We start from the raw sequence: 21689 nt of genomic DNA on the forward strand, positions 1-21689 counted from the left end.
AAACACCTAAACATTGATCCAACAGTTCTTACCATTCTTCTAGAATTTCTGGCATTGTAAGACACAGTAGACTTACGCAGATCATAGAACTTTACAACTGAGCTGTGTGTTACTTAACAATAGCAATCTATACTGTAAACTTGAAATGTTCATGCCTTGTAAATATTTCTACATTTATGAAAACATTCATCCTTTTCAATGATCCTAGTACAGCATTCCATTGTCCAAAATTATAGAATAAAAAAAGTTAAAGAATATATTTGCCTTTCTAAGATACATGTTTCTAATAATCTAAAAGTTTTATAACATTGAAATTAATGCCCTCATTTCCTTTTGGAAGAGGAAATGGAAAAGATTGATTGATATCAAACCTCTTGTCTTCCAAAATTTTGTAACTCAATAAATTCAATGACTGAAATGAAACATCTAACAAAATGCAGTGTTTTGAGTAATTCAAAATAAAAAGTGAATATTTATGGCTTTTTTTGGCTTTTCTGTAAAATTTCCATTGCAGAGAATTTAAAAGTTTTTGGCCTTGCTCCACTTTGATAAGAAACCATAGAAAAATATTACAAATCCTTCAAAAGCTGAAGTTTTATTCTGTCTATAGATCTTCATAAAATTCTCCCATAATTTCTAAGCTACATTCAACTGAAAAGCGACACACTCAGTAGCATACAGTTAGTTGTATTGTGGCTAAGAACATTAGCACAAAGGAGGATCTTTTCTACCTTTTTGTGTATTTGGCCATATCCCATGGTATATATATAATTGCATGCTCTGGGGGTAAAAACTGGTTGAGATATGTCACAGCAGCAACAAGTTCTTCACTGAGAATCCTTTCATGCTTTCTTTTTTCACGTTCCTTTAGCAAAAAGAAAAGGAAGTTAACATTACAATTTTCATTAACAAATGTACATAACCCATATACATATACACAATACATCTATGTATATAACAGAAATTAAATGTGGAAGCTGTAACAACAGCAGGCAGTTCCTTATAACTAGGACAGTTAAATTAAGGACAGAAGAGACAGAAAAAACTGAACATTCTGGGTTTTCAACAATTGATCTGTGTTAGTAGTAAAAGTCATCTGTTTCAACTGTGCATCATCATTGGCTGAAAAATGGAACCCTGTAAAAGCAAAAGTGGTAATACAGAGGAAATGGACAAAAAGAAGGAAAACGAAAGGCAGAAAGGAAAGTATCCCATTCAGTTCTCAGGTACAAAAGGATCCAGGCAAATTCTTCTTGATTACTGACAGGAGATGGGGAACAACAGCTCCCACCTCCCAGCTTTGCAATAATTGTAAAAAAGAATTCTGTTGCCATTCTCTGAATATACCATATGTTTTGGCACTGTATATGTTAGTATGGCTTTCCTCCCAACTTCATCCAGAGTAAAACCTATACCGAACCTGTTATAGAAATGCTTTAAATATATAATAGCAGTCCTGAATAAACAAACGCAAAGGAAGCCTAATACATTCATTTCTAACTAACAAGTTCCTAGGACAGACAGATATAGAACGGTATAGATCTATATTTTATCAACATTTAAGAAATTAAATAATAAAAGTACTGGAGATAGAAGTGCTTAGGCATTTGTGTAAAAGCAGCAGCAATATCCAAAAAAAAAAGGTGTTCAGATCTGGGGGCTTCCCCACCCCAGGGTTTTGCATGTATTTCTTTGTTGTTGTTGAGGGGTTTTTTTTTGTTTGTTGTTTGTTTTTTAAGTGGTACTTTAATAAAGCAACATGAATTTTAGCATCTTAATATTAAGCATCTACAGAGAGGGAAAGACAGACATGCATTTTCAAGCACAGTATCAAAAGTCCTGTATAGAAAAGCATATAATGATTCACATGTCAGGGTCACATGAGCCTAGACACACACTATAACAATAGCTTTCGAAAACTATGGCTGCAAGAGATAAAATTTTTTTCTTATGAACAAATGCTATCCTAAAGTGATTCCACAGATTGAACAGTCTTAAAAGTACTCCTACACAAGAAAACTTCTAAAAATAGAAAATACTTTATCTACTTGCCATTTATTACAACATAGAGTTTGAAATGGCTTCCTTTTGTATGTTCCCTATTTTTTTATACTAGGAACAGATCCTACATGTACATCTAATACAGTTCTACAACATGATAAATTAAATTCTTTTTTTTTTTTTTTTAGGACTAAAAAGTAGTAAGATATGATTTAAGCAAAACAAATCAATATATTGAACTCAAATGTGGAAACACACCACTACAGAACATGGCTGGAACAGAACAGAAAAAACACAAAACAAAAGAACCCCAAATACAAGGACCAAAATTACAGTGCCACCCAGAATCCAGGCTTTGTACCACAGCCTCTCACACAGCAGTGAATTGAATTACTGCAGCAATCATGAAGCTCCCTCCATTAGTCCAGCCCTGCTACCAATGGCACTGCCCATTAGCTAGCATCTGAACGCTTCAGTTTTCTCTCCCACTCATACTTCCGTAACTCTACCAGACAGAGCAAACAACAGAAGATAAGTCTTTAGCATAATATTTCAAATAACTCAGTCATCTGTGTCAAGAAGCCTACAAACCTCACTTTGCGTGGAACCGTACTACTTCAGAATTTTTTAGCACTGAACTAAATTTGGTGGTAGATTTATTTCAACTTACATCTAAGGGGTAAGAGAAGAAACCTGAAAACAGTGGAAGATTACTTTAAGAAGTCTGTGAACATGGAAAACTTTTTTTGAAGGGCAGTAGAGGAAGCAGCTGGAGTTATGTACTATGCCACGTAGAATGAAATTTATGAAGAAAATATTCCATTTATAAGCTAATATTAGTTTGGAACACAACCAAAATTACACACAAACACTACAGAAATAAGCATAATATTAAAAATTAGAAAACATAGAACATATTCAAAATATTGTACCTTCACAAGATTCAAAATAATAATGGGAGAGCCAAATCTCTGAAGCATTTGGTCAAAGTGAAGAGCAGCAACATGTGCAAAAGGATCTGCCTGGTCCACTGCAACAAATACAGATGCTCAGGACAATATTAAGCAAGCTGTAGAGTCACTGAAATTATTTTTTCTTAAAAGTAATTTTCACAAAATACATACTAATTCTCTGGTGGTAATGGTACAATTACTTTCCCCAATTTTCATGCAAAAGCTGTTAAATGCCCCCTTCCTTTTCCAAATTTGAAGCAAACTTCTTAACCAAAACCTTGAAATGCTTACAAAGAACAATTATTCTGGCCCCAGTAAACTTAGCCCTGATGTTTTCCACCATTTTCAAAAGGTTCAAGATTTTATCCACAATACTAAGATAAATGTAGCTAACTTTGTATACAAAATAAGCACAAAGAAATGTGACATCTTCAAACAGAAGGTTTTTGTATTCCATTTCTGAATATGAAGTCTAAGACAGAGACTTTTTTCTATTAAATTTCATTAAATGCAGATTTTTGTATGGTTGAATATTTGTATACCCTGATGTTTATTATCAAGAACATTGATTTTACCTTAAATTATGCCTTCCCAAAGAACAAATGCATAGACCATTCATTTTCGCAAATTTCGTTTTCACTATCTCAAGTGTTCCTATAGGACACAGCGCTAATGATAATTATCACAAAAAATAATTTGTACGTACACGTTATGGGTGGCTTAGGCATCATAGTTGAAATATCTTGAGACCAGTACAGAGGGACAGATCCTCGAACCTGAACATAGGAAGAATAACTCCCAGCAGAAAATGACATAACTGAAGCATCATAAAGTATTTGTTCTGTTTCCACTTCATTAGCAACATCTCCCTAAACCAAACAGAAACACACATATGATGTAGACATGACACTTCAGAGCTACATGTATTATAGAGAACTGATTGTTACAGAGTACAATTAAGCTGTAATACACCAAATCATAGTAGTGAGAACACCACTGAAGGTTAAATTCTCATTTGTCCTTAAATGTATATTATCTTTTTTTCCCCCACCCCTCTATTTGGGAAATAACATTATCTCTAAGTGTGGAAAAAAAATGAGAACCAACCAAAAAAACCCACCAGAACTTCCAGTTAAGACTTATTTTAAGAATAGGTGTATTATCTGAATTAAAAATGTAATGACAGCTGTGATAACATTATCTAATAGCATGATTTACAGCCAAAACCCTAACAACCCTCTAAAACATTTCAGTTCTCCAGTCAGTCAAGTTGAAGCTTTCATATTGTTGGGGGGGCAGGCATGGGGAATCCCTAAAAGCACATTTCATTTACCTCACAATTTGCTCCTCGTTTCAGAAAACGTGTTCCAGCAAATTTGCTTGATCTTCTGGCTATCAGAGTGACATATATAGGGCGACCATATATTAACAGTTCTTGAAAGGCAGGTTAAGGTTTACATGATACATGCAATTTTTCATTCACTTACCTCATGCAAGCAAAAATAAATTCTAAAAAAAGTGTATGAAACTGAAACATCTGATTTACTAAAATCTCCTTAACAATGACGAGTATCACTTCCAAATTTCTTTTGCAGCTGGGAGAGACCATTGCCTTCTTCAACAATCATTTTTAAGAACTTTGAAAAGGAAATCTACATTACAATACATCAACCACTTTTCACAACATACAGAAGAAAGCATTTCTATTTTATGAAGCGAATTAAGTACAAGATTCACCTTGTGCAGCAAATATGGCTTTTGTGAATACTGGGATTAAAGCATGGGAGCTTCTATTTTCAGATGCGGTATATTAGCCACCCTCTAATTGTTTGTCTGGAAGAGAGAAAAATTTGCAACTACTTAAGTAACAACGACGGAAAGCCAGAGGCAAACAGCTACAGATGCAGTGGTAGCTTTCTTTTAGGCTTTTTCATTAAAACCAAAAGAAGATGGAATCGGATGTCTAGCACGACTATCACTGTTTCCTTAGAATAAGGGAGGCACAAGAAAGAGGGAAGACGACATTTGCTCATCAAATACCTTAAGCAAAAACTATTGTCACTGACTCAGCAGTTGCAGGCATAACACTGGTGGACAGATCCACAGCTACTACTTCAATAAAGACCACAGATGAAATAGTGGTATATAAAACCAGATCTATCTTTCTGTCTGGGGACTAAGCAGCCTTACAATCATGAAAAAGCAAAATTAAGCTTTGCAGAAACCACTAACAATAATTGTATTTGCTTCCCCAGATATTTTGATGACAGGCCTTTAAACTAACATGACACTACTGATGATAAGAGTGTCTCTGTAATATATTAAATTCTTCCTAAGTAAAACGCTGAGACAGCATTTCTTGGAGTGTGATATGCATTTGGGTTTTTTCTCCTCCTACTACAATACACATAGACCCATCCACCCATTTTAAATAATATATAGTCTGGTAAACAGATTTTCAGATTCGTGTTTACCTAACTCTCTTCGCACAGCAGGCCTGAAATTCTATCGTCATCTTCAACAGAAACTGAGTAAATACAAAAACTTCTGCAAATCTCATCTACTAAAAAAAATTGTTTAAATAAGATTACAAAGAGAACATTTCTATGTCAGCAGTTCAGTTCTTTTTAGCTTTTCTCCCTTTCCTCAAATATCTGTGAAAAAACACAGCTGAGCCTTAAAGCCCTCTCAAGTTCTTTATTACGAAACCCTATGCTTACAGTGTCTCACTGAGAATGCAGTCTACCTGTATCAGAGCCCTGTTAAAAGAACATAAATTTATTTCTTATTTAGCAGAAAACATAGAAAAGTAATGAAAATACAGGTCAACCAATAATTCTAAAATTGGGAAGTATTTACACGACAAGGAAATAATACAATGTATTTCTTATGTTCAAACCTCAAGAAAATTGATAAACATGTTACAACAGTAAAAGGATACTTGATTGCCCACAGAATCCATGAATAATATATAGCAGCCAGTCACGATGAACAGTATTTTTTACTGCCTCCAGAAGCTTGCCGTTCCACACATACTTTTCATAAGGCTTACTGCAAATCCCAAATACACCTAGGAAGTTGTTGCAATAAAAATGCATTAGACATTAAGAAGCAAGATGACCTGCATTGGACTGTTTTAAAATCCAGGTCATTGGACCTTTATTTTGATTTTCCCTTCACTGCAAGGCAGTGTATCATTTACTCGCATCCTTGAAGTTTGCCAAACACTGATAACTTCAGGCACATGCTGATGTTCAGCATTTATGAAGACATGCAACTTTTCTATGGTTGCCAGTCACTGTAGTATGCAGAAGTTTCTGATACTTCCAGTACTGAAGAGAGATCTTTGCACGGTAGCAGCAGAGGATTTGATAATAAATCAAGTTGAGAATTTCAGTTAAAGCAAAAATACTCTCATAGGAGGACTTTATAAGCTTTTCAATTCTGGGTCAGCCCTGGAGTTACCCAGTAGGCTCCGAGAGATCATGCATAGCCCTGTCACCCTTTATCAAAAGCACGTCAATCTGCTTCTCACATAATTTACCATGGTTTTCCTAATTTGCACTGACATCAAGAAATGCAGCTACTGCAAACCTGCAAATTAAAATTCAATTCCTGATACATCTGGAACCTGAATCTTTTTCTGTTTCAAAATCAGGACCAAGATGACAACTGACACCAAAAGGTTGTGATGGGAATTGAACGAGTCTGAATCTTAAAGAGAAGGAATAGGACAAAAACTCTACTACCTACGTTTTTTGTGTATTTTTTTAAAATGAAGTTTCTGGCAGGTTGAGTTATATCGTAGCAGTATGTATGTCAATTATAGCAGCCAAATGTTCTGCTCAGGGAAAAATATGAGTTCTCCTAACAGCCTGAAGGTGAAAATGCAGCTGTTGAACAAACTGTTGCTACCTAGTCATCCAAGTCACTATAAGCCCATGGGAAATTGATGTAATGATTTTGGTGGAAGTGTATACATTCAGCAGAACCCAGCCACAAGCACTTGGCCTGCAATTTGTCCTCTTTCTCATTGCTAGCAGCATTACTTTGTTGAGAATTTATTCTTGAATGGCAGGCAGCTATTTCTTAAATATTTTATCACATGAACAGATAGGCTACTAACACCTACTGGAAATGGAGTTGTGTGCGCAATCAGCATATTGCTGATGGGGTCAAGGTTATGGCATCTTTATCTCCCAATGTTTTCACAAAGACATAGAAGAGATGATGCCACTGTATGGATTCCTGAGTGATCTTGTGGAAAAGAGCCTTTGCAAAGGAGGAACGATTGCTCACTCCACTCTTTACGGTCATTTCTGCCATTGTAGTATTTGACAACCAATTCCTGATATATATGACCATGTTACTGGTATCTTTTTCTTCAGGGGTGTGAGGGGTGTGGTGGTGGTGGTGTTTGCCTTTCCTTAAATACTTTATTTTATTATCTTTCAATTTTTCCATTAGATTTAGGGCACACTGTATACAGCACTACTTTCTGGCTTTTAAATGGCAGTATGATAGATGTGACAACTATTTAACACAGTAAGTTTCAGCATCAAAGGCGATTATTAGTTACTTACTTAACATTCATTATCATTCTTTGAGTTGTAGTCAGTGTAGGTCTATTCTAGGTGTTGTGATGAAAGGGTGTCAAAAATGAAAGGGTGGACAAACAATGTCCAAGTTTATTCTGCATAGTTTTGGGTCAGCGGTTGTTTCAGGCATTCTAACTATGTGCTTGTTAGACCTTCAGTCGCCTTCGCAGGCACAGAAAGCAGGACCAATAAATTTCTTCTTCAATGCCTCAGAAGATTAATTTTGGTTTAGAAGAGGTGGAAGACTAGTCATGCAATTCTTACTATCTCAAAGAACCAAAGTTACAAAAGTCTCACTTGTCCTAAAAGTACCATATTTTCTGTGCAACAGAAGTTACACAGTGACTATAAGTAAGGGTGGTAATGCAGACAGCCTCTGCTTTTGAGACTCTTTACAACCAATACAAGCACAGATTCAGATGATGTATTTAAAAGGTATGGCGTTCTGTTGCCTAAGGTGGCCAGTTGAATCTCCACAGCTGTCTGAGACCACTTTTATAGCAATATATTCATTATGAATCAAAGGCAGCACTGTTATTTCTGATATTTCATGATTAAACAAGGAAAAGTGGTGTCACATATACAATACCAACAGGTAAAAAAAAAAAATAAAAATCAAAATGTAATTTTTTGACAAGCATTCAGATAATTAGTACAAGTCACAGGGCAATAAAACATAAAAAGCATAGATTTCAACAGAAAGAAATCCAACATTAAGAATTTCAGTGGAAACATTTTTGTTTGTGCATGAAGCAAAAGGGAGAGAAAATAGTTTTCTTCTCTGGCTGGCCATCTTTACACTCTTATGAGTATGTTAGATGGAAAATGAAGACTAGCTTACAACTAAAATAAATAATTTTTCTTAAGACTTCCTGATAGTGTTTACTACATCAAGTTGATACTGACTTCATACAATTTGTCCATCATCAATATTTTCCAACAAGAAACAAAAAGATTTATTAGTACTTAATCAGTTATTGTTTCCCACTCTTTAATTCATTCCTATTGGGAGTCTTACAAGTCAGTTGAATAATCAGTTGCTGAAAAATGTCAGCATGCTCAATTATCTCCCTGAGTTGCAATGTAAATTAACAAAACAATGACTAATCACCTCTAGAAATTGCACTGTTCAAATTCAAATGTCTGTAATTGGCACTTTATGTAATCTTTTATTAACTCACAACTGTTAAGAAACTGCTGATCAATACAGAACACCTGAATGTTTCCCAAAATTAAACTTAAAGTGGAACATATTTTAAACGTACTCATGACCAACAACATGAGTTTAATTAGGCGTATTTGCTTACCACTTCCACCCTGTGTTGAAAGTCCTTCATCTTCAAATATATCAAAACTCTCTTGCCGGGTCTGGATTGTTTCAGTTTTTAATGTCTCAAGTGGCATTCTCAGGACAGTAAGATTATACTGAAGGGAGTGAGATAGATCATAGCTGTAACTGATAGATAACATTTGTTAATAATTGTAGATGCACAGGACTTTTCAGAAAGCCCTTACTCTCCATCAGTACTTATATTTAATATGGTATTATTTTATTCATTAAAATAAAGACTTTAAAACAAGATAGATTCTGATTCTATAATGGCAAATTATACAAATTATTTCCAAAAGAAACTTTACAAACATAGAAACTGTTTACAGTACACTAGCTGAAATTGTATTTATATTCTTATAACTGAAAGCTGAATATGCCATTTGAACAAAGCATATCAACAAACTTAATTCACTATTTCCCAAGAAGCAGTCTTGAAGATAAAAAATAGCTATTCCAACAGAAATATCTTATACATAGACAACCTAATTTTTCTGAGAATTAAGTACTATTCTCTAACTGCTACCTGAACTCAAAACAGTCTTAAGATTTGGTCCACAAAAACTTTATCTACCCTTAAACCTGTGACTGCAGCACAGATGCATCTTAAAGACAGTGGCTGAATAAACAAAAGGGGTTTTTATTAGTTCCATAGTAGTAACAAATTCTGTCTTTTATACTGACAACACTACCTAAATGCTGAACTTTATAACCCACTAGGATTCGTTTCCCCAAGGAGGAAGCAAATTTACACATAACTTGAACAAGAAATCCACAGAGATTTCCATTTTAGCCTAAGACAACATCCGTGATTACTGGCTCTCCTGCAAGTTCTAGATATTTGTTAATAATAAAAAAAATATTTAAACATTGGACATTTAGATTTATTACTAATGATAACAAAGTCTAACCCATGTATTCACCACATTTCCATAATAGTGACCTGACATTCTTATCTGTTAGAAAAAAAACCCCAGCTGTTACATGCTCAGTTTGCATATGACAGAACCTTTAAACAGTATCTCTGTAAAAGACTTTTTCAGGCTATTCCTCCATTTTCCCCTTAGATCAATTGTTTTAGTATAACTAACTTAGTATAACTAGTTTTAGTATAACTAATTCTGTCCAGGATTTATGTGAAAACCATGCAGAAAAACATGGTATGATTTCAGCCAAGGACAATTTAAATTAAACTGACAAATGTGTTTATCAGAGAGTCATATAAGAACCTTCTCCTTTCCCCTCTATGCACAACCACAGAAACTGTATCTATTCATCACCTCCAAGCAGGAATAAAAAAAGGAGAGGAAAAAAAAAAGTTGCGTAATGTTAGGGCTAGGAGACAAAGCATGGATGAAAACCTCAAGTTTTACACTGTGAAAAAGCCTTCCTATGCAAAACCACAAAACAGACATGAAACATTGGTAGGTTTTGTCTTCACAGATACAGTTGTGACAAAAAGCCTTTATTTTCCAAGAGGAAGTAGCTTCTAGACTGATATACCTTTTGGTACTTGCAAGAGGGTTTTTTTGTTTAGTTTAAGTCTTAAAGTCTTCTAACTGCCATGTTTATCATATTTCCCCCACTCTTCTGTTGTCCCAAACATCTCATGTACAATAGTAGCTGGGACACAGGAACTTGTCTTACGTATAGTATTTATGAAGCAATAAGAAAGAGAACTGGTAATGCCTATAAGGCCCTATGAAAGATGTACCCTAGGCAGGGTATATCTTAGATGAGGACCTATTTCTCTATCTTTGTTTCTGAATCAAGGCAAAGCTTTATTTCTGGAAAATGAGATCTAGAAAGAAAAACTTCAGGACAAGAAAACCCCCTGAAATATAATACTTCTCCAAAGACAGAACTTCTGCATAATCTGGCAAGGCCCAACAGTCAGAGGAAATGTTAATTTCAGTGTCTACCTTGCCACTAAATGCCACTAAAACTTCTAATAGTTTTTTAACTTTATGGAGACTACATTCTTAATCAATTTGTTGAAAGAGAAAGTAGGTTCAAAAGACACTGATGAAAATGCATGAGCAGTATGATCACAGGTCTTATTTCCCCAGAATACCAACGTAAAGAACTTGTATCAAAATCCAAAACCAGAATCTTATAGCTAGTGTAAGCATACAGTTTTTTAAAAGGAATTAGTAACTAATACCTACCTAAAATAGAAGTTGCTAGAAAGGTCCACATTTTGAAAGATTCTCAGATACCTAGCAAAATAGTTCAAGTCAAAGGGAAAATTATTAGTTTAACTGGACAGACCCAAATAAGTAATTCAGAGGATATCAGAAATTAAAATACATATAAATATAGACTCTTGCCATATATTCTCTTCCTATCTTACCGTAATTTTTTTGACAAGTAATTCCACTAGAATGTCAGTATTTGGATTAAATAAATCAAATAGTCTTTTCTTAACCCAGTGTCTACTTATGTACATGCTGTTTCTTTAGGCAGTTGTAGATGAAGTTGTAGTTTATTTTCTACATATATGGGCCAAATTCTCTAGGACTTGCAAACTCCCAACAATACTATACAAGAATTAAAGATTTTCACAATTATTCTCAAATAAATGAACAAGAAAAGAAACATCTACCTCAACCCATCAGACCCTTGCAAATTCTCAGAAGAAACCATAACACTGTCTACGAATGACAAAATGGCTAACACCATAAATATACAGGTTAGATAATGTGGTCTACTGCATTCTGAGAGGGGAGACTGAGGTTTACAATCAGTCATACCTGAAAGTGGAAACTTTTTTAATAGTTACCTTTGGCTTGTTTTATTACCTGACATTAGTTTATCATAATCCATCACTTTTTTGACTAGTCACGCTTGTTACAGACTGAAAAGCAGTGTATTGATACCATTTGTCTGCAATTTCATAGACATAAAGTTACACCACCCTGATAAAAACACCACCAGTATGTAGTTGTACATTTCAAGTAAAAGGCTCTCTGCTGACCAAAGGATCAAATTTCTTTCTTCAGAAAAAAAAGAAAGCAGCAGCTAAACTTTATCAGCCTTTACAACAGCAACATTCACAAGACTCTGACAGCACAGAATCATCAAATAGTCTACTTAGCACTTTTTGAAGAGCACAGAAGATCTCTTCAGGTGAGATTAACATGATGCTAGAGTTACTAACAAAAGAACAGTACCCCAAACAATATAAACCAGTATTAGCATTACTTTGCCCTTGTAAAAACAATGTCTACATTGGATGATTCCTGGTGCGCATTTGCTAGGATGTAGCTTTGACATGTAGGTGACATGGAAATGTGGACAAAAAGCTCTGAAAGACTGTAACAGTTTTATCTACCCTCCAGGTTAGAGACCACAGAACTCGTGGCCTATTCTCCGTTCTTCCACACTGATTTATCAACCAAGATGAAATGGCTTGAATGACATACTAACAGCAGGAAATCCATGACTAAATTCCTAGTTGCAGTTCACTGCTTAGAAAATATTCAAAAAGTACACACTGTTTATTTACACATTATTTACCTGGCTTCATCAGGATGAGTGACTCTTACAGAGTCATTTGGAATGTAAATCATATTTGTATCTTCTATTTTATATATGGCATGACCTCCAATATCTGCCATTTTTCTTCTTTTTGTTATTAACACAATGTAGTAGCCTTCTAAAAACCTGACAAAACCTGTTAAAGCAGCACAAAAATCCTATTAGTTGGATGTTTGCATTGATTTTATCAAACATATTTAGAAAAACAATCTCAAATTAAGATTTCATAGAATTTTTGTTTGTTCTTAATGTTATGTGTATAATGTGTATATATATGCACTCATAGACAGAGTCTTAAAATTTATCCCCACTGTATTAATCAATTAAGTACATGATTTTTACCTTTTTTTCTCTTTCCACTGTGCATATTTTAATATATAAGTTGCTGTCTACTTAAGATATTCGTATTTGCTTTCTATAGGACTCATTGTTCAGAGTGAGGCATGCCCCAATTACTTCAGATAGCAAAAGGTTAATTTTTCCAGGGCAAGAAGGAAACCCCAACGCCAATTTTCTTTTCAGGTTTATGTATTCCCTACTGGAGAATGGCACAGAACAGCAAAAAGAATTGTGGGTACTACAACACCTTTATGCGCTCTCTCCTTAACAGCTGGGAATTAAATTCCCTGTCTGCAGCACCATCTCTCCCAAATTACTCCTTCAGAGCATCAGGGGTAATCCTTTCTTTCTATTTCCTCTCTCAGATACCAACACTTGACCCTGCTGAAGGCCAGAGGGCTAAGGAGGTACAACAGGCAATGTCTGGCTCTATTGCCTAATAAAAAGAAGGCTTCTGAAGCCTCCACCCTCGTTCCCTAACACTACAGAGCACAGGCATGTTTCTCCACTGAGTTGCTATACATTCAAATTAAAAAATAGAAATATGTAACCACCTTGAATCCAAATTTGTTTCTAATACAGTACTTTTGTATCACTGCATATACTAAGTTTTAGTAGCTAATAAATTACATGAATTAGCTCTTGGAGGCAGCTGCTTTGATGGGTGGCTACTAGCAAAGAGCCTAAAATTCAGTTACTGCTGCACTGTCAACAAATATATTAGTTTGGGCGGGGAGGAGGAGGGAACCCCCTCACAATTCACATTTTTACTTGTATTTATATTCAGTTCTTTCAGCTTTGCATTATAAATTAAAGAAGAAGGATGAGCAAAGCACACATTTTCCTCCCTGTCACTGCTGGAGACTGCAATGTGATCGAATAAACTGCAATTTTTTCTTCTACCTTATTAGCCCCCTTGGAAAAATGCTCTCACCTGCACAAGGACAGGAGACCCTGCTGACAATAAGAAACAAAGTATTCCATTTGAAGCACCCAGACTATTGAATTTCAGTTGTTAAATAGCAGTCAAATTTCTTCTTGTATTCTCCAGGTACTGAAATTACTTACACGAACAGCCTCTATCCTTTGAATTTCACCAAATGTTATACCAAAGCCTGATAAGGAACCCAGCCTTTCCCCTTGGCCTGGTTCTCTCCATTTAAAAGCAATTTCTACTTTTTAACACTATACAGTGAACCAGAAGACGTCCATTGTGAGTGCACTGAACACACTGCTCCTGGTTAATGGAATAATCAGAGAACAGAACAAAGCTGTCCTTTCTACAAAAAACCAGCCCTGTCCTCCTGACTTGAGCCAGGAGGTAGAAATAAACGACCAGCTGCATTCCCCCAAATTACATCTTTATACAGATATGATTAGATAGGATCAAGATGGAAGACATCTAAAGCATATGCTTTAGAAGTGCATGATAATCTGAAGATCACAAAGAGAGCAAGTTACTTCTAAAAAAAAACAACCTAGAAATAGTACACCGTATCTGATAACAAATACATATATCAGGCTACAGAATAGAAACCCTCCTGTTATGAAGAGTACATAGAAACCAACATACAGTTGGGATGCAAAATTTTCACTGAACACAACTAATTTCCAGCCGAATATATTATCAGACATTTAGGTAGTGAGCACTGACGGTGTGTACAAAAACAGCCAGTGCTGCAGGACTGTTAGAAGCTTCTTTAGGTTTACTCTACAATCACAAACCTTACATGAGAAATTCCTGAAAAGTAGATCCATTGATAAGTTCCAAAACGCTTCATGGGCAAAAAGAATATAGAAGAAAGTTTGCCTAATCTTCCATCTTAGATTAGAATACTAATAATATTTTCTTATGTTTTGGTTGTTATGCAAAATTCAAGAGCATCTTTTAAAGGAATTGCATTCTGCACCTCCTCTGCAGCTTTGGATTTAGATGTATAGGTGTGTATTGATACAAATAAAGCACAAAGTATTCTTGGGGCTGTCAGAGCCATTACTGTCTTCCCATTTGCTTTGTAGAATTTAGCAGAAACTTATATACACAAGTTTGTAACTTTTCACAATCTAAAACACATTAGCATTTACTTTGGACACATCACCATCGATATATCAACCCTCAGTACCTGACAATAGTGACTTGCAGATGGAGTTAGAATCTACTGAATCCTTGAAACAGTTTTCTAGGATTATGGACAGCTGATCAGCATTTAAAAATTCAGTTGACATACCGCCAGTTATACTTGTTCAAACATGAAAAAGAAATCTTTAAATATGTCACAGCAAAAAGTTAACCAAAAAGAAAATTAAGTCATCTTTCTGAATAGTGTGTGATGAAGAAATGCAACCTAACAGATAATGTCAACTTAGTTTATTTTAAAAAAGTATTCTGTGAGCTCTGGAATTCAGGAGGCTGGGTTCCACGTGATTTGTATCCTACAATCAGATGAGTTTGGTGAGATCTTCAACCAAGCTTCTAGAGTTTGGCTATTTCCTAGATTTCTCCCTTAGTGACAAAAAGATAAAGTTACAGCACAACTCTCACTCCTGTACTGACCACCTGTTTTCACAACATATGCAGAAATGTATTATCTTTGAGAATGAAATTACTCAATCCTCTTCAGTTAAAAAAAAAAAAAAAAAGTCAAGGGGAGACAAAGACATACAGTGTAACACCGGAAGCCTCACCTCCTTAAATAAAAGATTTTATAAAATCAAACTAAACACTTACCTACTACACCAAAAGCAGAGACAGCTCGAGATAACCCAGAAGAGCCCTTCTGCCCAATCTTTGTTCTGTTTCCCAGGTCTAAACGGCCAAGAAGTTCCCTCACCTCTTGTTGCGTATACACATGCTTTAAAATAAAATTCATTTAACTTACTGCTTCAGCAGTTCAATGTTATTTCACATCAGAGTATCATAGAATTTACTTAACATATAATAAACCAAGCATCTGCTCTACATCCTCTGTCCTGTTTCCATCCTACCAACAAGTACAACAAACTTTTTATGCACAAAATTCACTGTTCACTGCAATAGAAATAGTCATGGTCACATGTGAATTCAAACATTTCTAAATCTTAAGTGTTAAGATTTTAAACCATAAATTACCTGGAAAGGAATCAAGTCTTATTCTATTGTGCAGATTAAAACTTGTTGCTGCTGTTTATTTTGCTTCATATATATCAGAAACACAAAAAAATTTACTAGATCGTATTTAAATGTATTTTGCACTTAGAACCACATAGCTGAATGTAAGAAAATCACTGGGAGTATATATAAACTGAAAAACTTGGGAAAATTTCATAAAAGTTAACATGCTGTTTGGAGGTCTTGTGGCCACTCCCACACTGTAACTCATCATTTCCATGCTAATACTCTATGCATCTGACATAGGAGGAGAGGCCAAGTGAGTCAGGATTGATCAGCCTGCAGAACAAAAAAGCTCAGAGGGGATCTTACCAATGTGTATAAATACCTGGCAAAAGGGAGAAAGACTGAGTCAGACTCTTAGTAGTATCCAGTCAAAGGACAAGAGGCAATGGGCACAAATTGAAATACAGGAAATTCCATTTGAACACAAGAAGCAGTTTTTTTACTCTGAGGATGGGATAACAGTGGAACAGGTTACCCAGGGATGTTGCGGAGACTCCAGCCATATTCAAAACATGACTGAGCATGGCCCTCAGCCACCTGATGTAGCTGACACTGCTCTGAGCATGAGGGTAGGGCTAGACAATCTCCAGATATTCCCTCCAACCTCAATTATTATATGACTCTGATTCTGTGACATACCTTTGTTGTAATTAAATTAAATTATGATTAAATGTGTAATATTTAAATTCAGCTCGATATAGACAGTATTTTTTGGAATAACTGGGAAAAAAAAAAACAAACTAGAGAGGCACTCACCTTATCATCAATTATAACCAAATCCTTTGGTTCAGTGCGATCTATTTTCAAAACACGGTATTTGGTTTCTGCAGGATTACTTCCAACAAGAAAATACCGCTACATTAAAAAAAAAAAAAAAAGTCAGAATATTACACAAGATAAAGCAACCAAAGTCCATTGTAACATAAGACATCAACAATGTCATTTAGATAGTTTCTCAACTAGATCCATTTCAACTGTTAGAAAACTGGTTTAGGCATCAGTACCTTGGGTAGGTACACTTGTATACAATCAGCCTTCACAGCTTAAAAGACCTCATTCCCTCCCCTGTACAAGGAAGAAAAAAAAATCAAAAATTGAAGAAAGGTAAAAACCTTAAGAGAGGGGAAAAAGAAGCAACTTGTACCAGGCACTGTCCAATTACACCCTGCCCCAGCCATTACTGTCTTCCCATTTGCTTTGTAGAATTTAGCAGAAACTTATATACACAAATTTTTAACTTTTCACAATCTAAAATTACTGTTGCTATATTGTAGTCCATTGCTATTTCTGCCACCTTGTCTTTCCTAGTCCATACTAAACACCGAAAAATTGTAAGTACTTGAGTACAAGAAGTTATCTTCAGTTTTTATTTATATTTGCTATGACTGGCTTCTCACTGATGTTCTTCCACAACACTCAAGTTTAATGGTGGTTAAAAATACCACTTAAAAAGGTTTATTTCTCATTTAAAATATGAAAGAAATACTACAGGAAAACATATGTGTCCATTTCTCACTTAAGGGAATCAAACTATAAATGATTTTTTACATTTACAGGTATCAACAGTAAGCACAGGTTACAGGACTAACTTGCCATAAGCAGCTCTCGTTTTACTAATTCATTTAATCAGTGTGGTGCTACCACACAGCAAGGTGTAACTCATTATTAATGCTCAGCCTAGTAGGAAAGCACGGCAATTTCACGTGGATCTATGCAGCCAGCTCAACTTTAAAAGTCACATGGATTTAAGATGTGGGAGAGGAAATCAATAGTAAGTCACAGAAACCTCAGAATATCATAATTTAAGCCAATTAGATGTTAAGAAACATCTTTACTGCCAAAACATTTAAAGTGAAAGAACTTAAAGCCCTCTTCAGCTTCCCTGAATTCACAAAAGCATCTAGATAGTCAGTAAGCTCTAAAAAAGAAAATAAAATACTTAACTTTAAGAGCTATAAAAGGAAACACCACCAACTCCTGGCTCTACCTTGTACACTGACATTACAGTGCTTACTGAGAGGCAAGTTTTGCTGTTTACTCCTAAATAGTAAAGAAGGCCCTTCAAAGTCATACACCATCACAGCACCCCCTCACTGAAGCCTTGGAGGCAGCACTTTGGCACAGGAGACTGTTTCCTACTGTTCTTTAGCAGCAATGTGCTGCTGTGCACAGCTCGAGCTCCTCAGCCTGTCCCCCTCAGACTACCCTGTGCAGGAGATCCCTTAGTGCCAAGATCCAGGAGGAAAACCATAATGACAGGGAGGGGGTCAGAACCCCTACTGCGTGGCACTGAATGGCACAAAGCTGGAGGCTGGAGCTCTTCTGTTGGTATCACCCACCAGCAAGAAACACGAAACCACCAAGACAGGCACTTGCTTAGTCCATGCCATCATACCACCTGTTTTTCCTTCATGCACTAGAAGGTGAATGGGCAGAGGCAAATATCATATTCATTTGTAACACATGGATGACAAGTTTGTATTTTAAGAGTGCTACTTCTCTACTTGTAGAAGATTATTAATTAAAGCTAAACAATTATAAGTAGTCCATAATAATGCAATAGAGCTCAGTGATCTCCCCTCATTTCCAGCTCATTAGATAAGCATATTTTCTTCCCAAAGTGAGACCTGTGGTTATTGACAAATGGTCCTGAATAAAAATAAAACGGTACAACTTAAGACCACATTTAAAATTGGAACATGGCACGTGACATGCAGGAACAGAGAGAGAGAGATGGATACAGAGTTGCAAATGCTATTACTATGGAAGTTCAGCTGGATACTTCTCTATTTCCATTTTAATAGACCAATAAAGCACAAGGAAGCGCTATGAGGAATGCATCACTCACATCACCTTGGCAGCTGCTATAGTGAGCTACAGTGCCAGCTCTAAATGCTGCTGCTGCTTAGAACAGCAGCAGTTAGATTGGATGAGAAGTAATTGTATCTGCAGACTATGGCAGCAACCACTATAACGAATGGTACTTAATAAGCTCTCTTTGAAGTCCTTTAAGGACTAATGTAGGGGTTTTGTTTGAAGTTACACAGCCTAGCTTTCTAATGCATTAAGGAAGGTCAGTTGAGAACAATGTCAAAACCCAGCATCAGTGGCCTTAAAGAAGCCACCTTCTTAGAAATCCAGGCAATGGGAAATCTCTGTCTAGCAAATGGGAATCTTACCCACTGCATGTTAGAAGATGTTCTTGAGGAAGTAATAAAGAAGAGAACATCTGCAAAAACTTTTGGATTTGGACTAGTCTTCAAAATTAGGAACCCAATTCTACTTGGTAAGTTATCAGGACTGACTACCAATCAGTAATCCCAGAGTTACTCGACAAACACTATGATACAGCAGCTCATATTCAACCTCCAAGATCTGAAATGAAAACAAAGATGATATGAAAACTAACAATGCAAAAATTAAATGAAAAACATCAACAACAAAAAAAGACATTTCAGCATTAGCTGCTTCTGCTACCTAATTTATGCATCTAATGAATAAAGAAGTCTGTTTTACTGGATGATATGGAGCACAAATAAAACCGTATCAGTGACATGTACCACAATTAAATTTGCCATCACATGAATACTAGGAAAGAATAAAGAACAATATCAAATCAACACAGCACTGAGCATGTAACATCAAATAAATTAATTTCTGAAGTTGTAATATAATTGTAATATTAATCAAAGCTAAAATGCACTGTACTGTTTACAACTATTTTCATTAACAGAAATCATTACAGTAAAAGAAATGAGAATCCACAGGTAAGCTACAGAAAACTTTCTGGGAGTTTATACCCTTATTCTCTTACCCCATTTATTACTAAGCTGAACTGAATAAACTGAAGCATTTTCCAAGTGCCTCAAACAATTCCACTCCACAACAAAGCCACTACATTTAGATAAACGGATAACCTTGACCACCAAAATACTTTCTCAACAGAACAGTACACTAGGAGAAACTGTGCAGACTTCCCCATACTACTCTGCCAAAGTCCTTCAACCACCACCTGAGATAAAACATGCTATTTTCAGGTTTACTCTGCCCTTGGCCTTTGCTGAAACTTGTTAACAAGTGCACTTTACCAACCATGGCACTGCACCATGCAGCTATAAGACCTGGACTGAAGCTTAATTTATTGCACAATTATCACTAAGCAACCACAAGATAGGAACAATCATTAGTCACTTCCATCTGGGACTGAGTTTTAACTAAAGCAATCTAATTGAAAGGCTTTCTTCTATCAATCTTTTGATTTAGCCAAACCAATAAAAATACCTTCTTCCACAAGGAGTCTAAACAAAATAAACTCCATACTGCAAACTGTTGTTTATGGCAGGATAATAGTTCTGCAATCAAACATTTTGACCATGATTATTTTATTTTTTTATCTTTAAGACGATTATTTCTCTACAACTCCTGATCTAAAACTATTATTTACTTCTTTGTATAGGCTAATTATCATTCAGAAGTGTCAGCACTGTGAAGAACTTAATTCACTCATTTGTGAAAAAGCAGCGCACAGCTTAATCAGCAGAAAAGAAAATGAAAATACACTAAAAATTACTTGAAAAATACAGCAGTGCACTAATACAGCCAATTGGTAAACCTGCAAATAGCATAAAGAAAAAAACACTTAAAAACTCATACCAAATGCTTGCAAAAGATACCCGTTGAGCTCACGGATGTCTAAAACCACAAAGCCCTAAGGAAGGGTGGTGGGTTGATCGTGACCAGCTGCCAGCCCCCCACCCAGCTGCTCTCTCACTCTCCCTCCTCAACAGGGCAGGGGGAGAAAACAAGATGGAAAAGGTGATGGGTCAATTGTAAGGACAGGGAGATTGCCTAACATTTACTGTCACAGGCAAAACAGACTTGACTTGACAAAAATGAATGTAATTTATTGACAATTAAAATAGGTTCCAATAGAAAGAAACAAAATTAAATTAAAACACCTTTTCCCCTCACCCTCCCTTCTTCCCAGGCACAGCTTTACTCCCAGCTCCTTTCTTCCCCCTGCCCTGAGCAGCGCTGGGGGGTGGGAAATGGGGGGTTGTGGTCAGTTCCTAACAGTTCCTCCCTGCTGCTCCTTCCACCTCACGCTTTTCCCTGCTCCAGTGTGGGTCCCCCTCCACATCCACAGGCTGCAGCTCCTTCAGGAAATATCCCCCTGCTCCAGCAGGGTCCCCCCCTCAGGCCGCAGGGGGTCTCTGCTCCAGCACCTGGAGCACCCTCTCCTTCACTGACTTTGGTGTCTGCAGAGCTGTTTCTCTCACAGCTTTCCTCCCTCCCCTCTCTCACAGCTGCCACATAGCCTTTTTTACTCTCTCAGACACATCACCACAGAGGTGCCACCATCTTGGCTGCGGGACAGAGCCGTGCCAGGCGGTGGGTTGGTTGGAGCCGGCCACGTCCAGCATGGAGCAGCCCCGGCCTCTCCTCACAGAGCCCACCCCGCCGCCGCCCATCAGCACCTGGGCACCTGCACCAACGCAGGGAGGTATTCACACACTGGTCACGCTTTCTGCCAGACTAAAGAAACACACGAGGTTGCCAGATGATAAACCTTCATGTGAACACTGACTCTGGATTGCTGTTATCTCTCTAATTTATGCTTAACTGGGCACTGCAATGGTCACCTGCCATCAAACCTCCACCCTCCATCACAACCAGCATAAAGCTACACAAGAAAAAGCCTCTTCCTCAAACTTTTTGGCAGTTTTAATATGTACTGAAATTGATCATAGATCAGAAATCGTCAAGGCATAAAC

General features: G+C 36.4%; 1 protein-coding gene and 1 long non-coding RNA gene across 4 annotated transcripts in view; both read right to left on the reverse strand.

Moving 5' to 3' along the window:
* The window catches only part of FIG4 (FIG4 phosphoinositide 5-phosphatase), a 77055-nt gene that overhangs the window by 48960 nt on the left and 6406 nt on the right, over positions 1–21689 (reverse strand). For 2 of the 3 annotated variants that reach the window (XM_080388172.1, XM_080388170.1), the window contains exons 2-11: positions 16672–16770; positions 15490–15613; positions 12402–12558; positions 11051–11101; positions 8860–9008; positions 5896–6024; positions 4288–4388; positions 3661–3823; positions 2934–3031; positions 732–865 (exon numbers count right to left, since the gene is read on the reverse strand). In XM_080388172.1, coding sequence (XP_080244298.1) covers positions 732–865; positions 2934–3031; positions 3661–3823; positions 4288–4388; positions 5896–6024; positions 8860–9008; positions 11051–11101; positions 12402–12558; positions 15490–15613; positions 16672–16770 — 1205 coding nt within the window. Of the gene's footprint in view, positions 1–731; positions 866–2933; positions 3032–3660; positions 3824–4287; positions 4389–5895; positions 6025–8859; positions 9009–11050; positions 11102–12401; positions 12559–15489; positions 15614–16671; positions 16771–19094; positions 19291–21689 lie in introns of all 3 variants that reach the window. The other variant, XM_080388171.1, reaches the window with a different exon arrangement.
* Positions 4396–5889, reverse strand: LOC308064192. The gene is made up of 3 exons (XR_013928284.1): positions 5429–5889; positions 4692–4787; positions 4396–4591 (listed from the first exon to the last, which is right to left on the reverse strand). It is a non-coding gene; the product is annotated as an uncharacterized lncRNA (long non-coding RNA).

This window comes from Falco punctatus (genome assembly GCF_963210335.1).
Source record: "Falco punctatus genome assembly, chromosome: 5".
NCBI lineage: Eukaryota > Metazoa > Chordata > Aves > Falconiformes > Falconidae > Falco > Falco punctatus.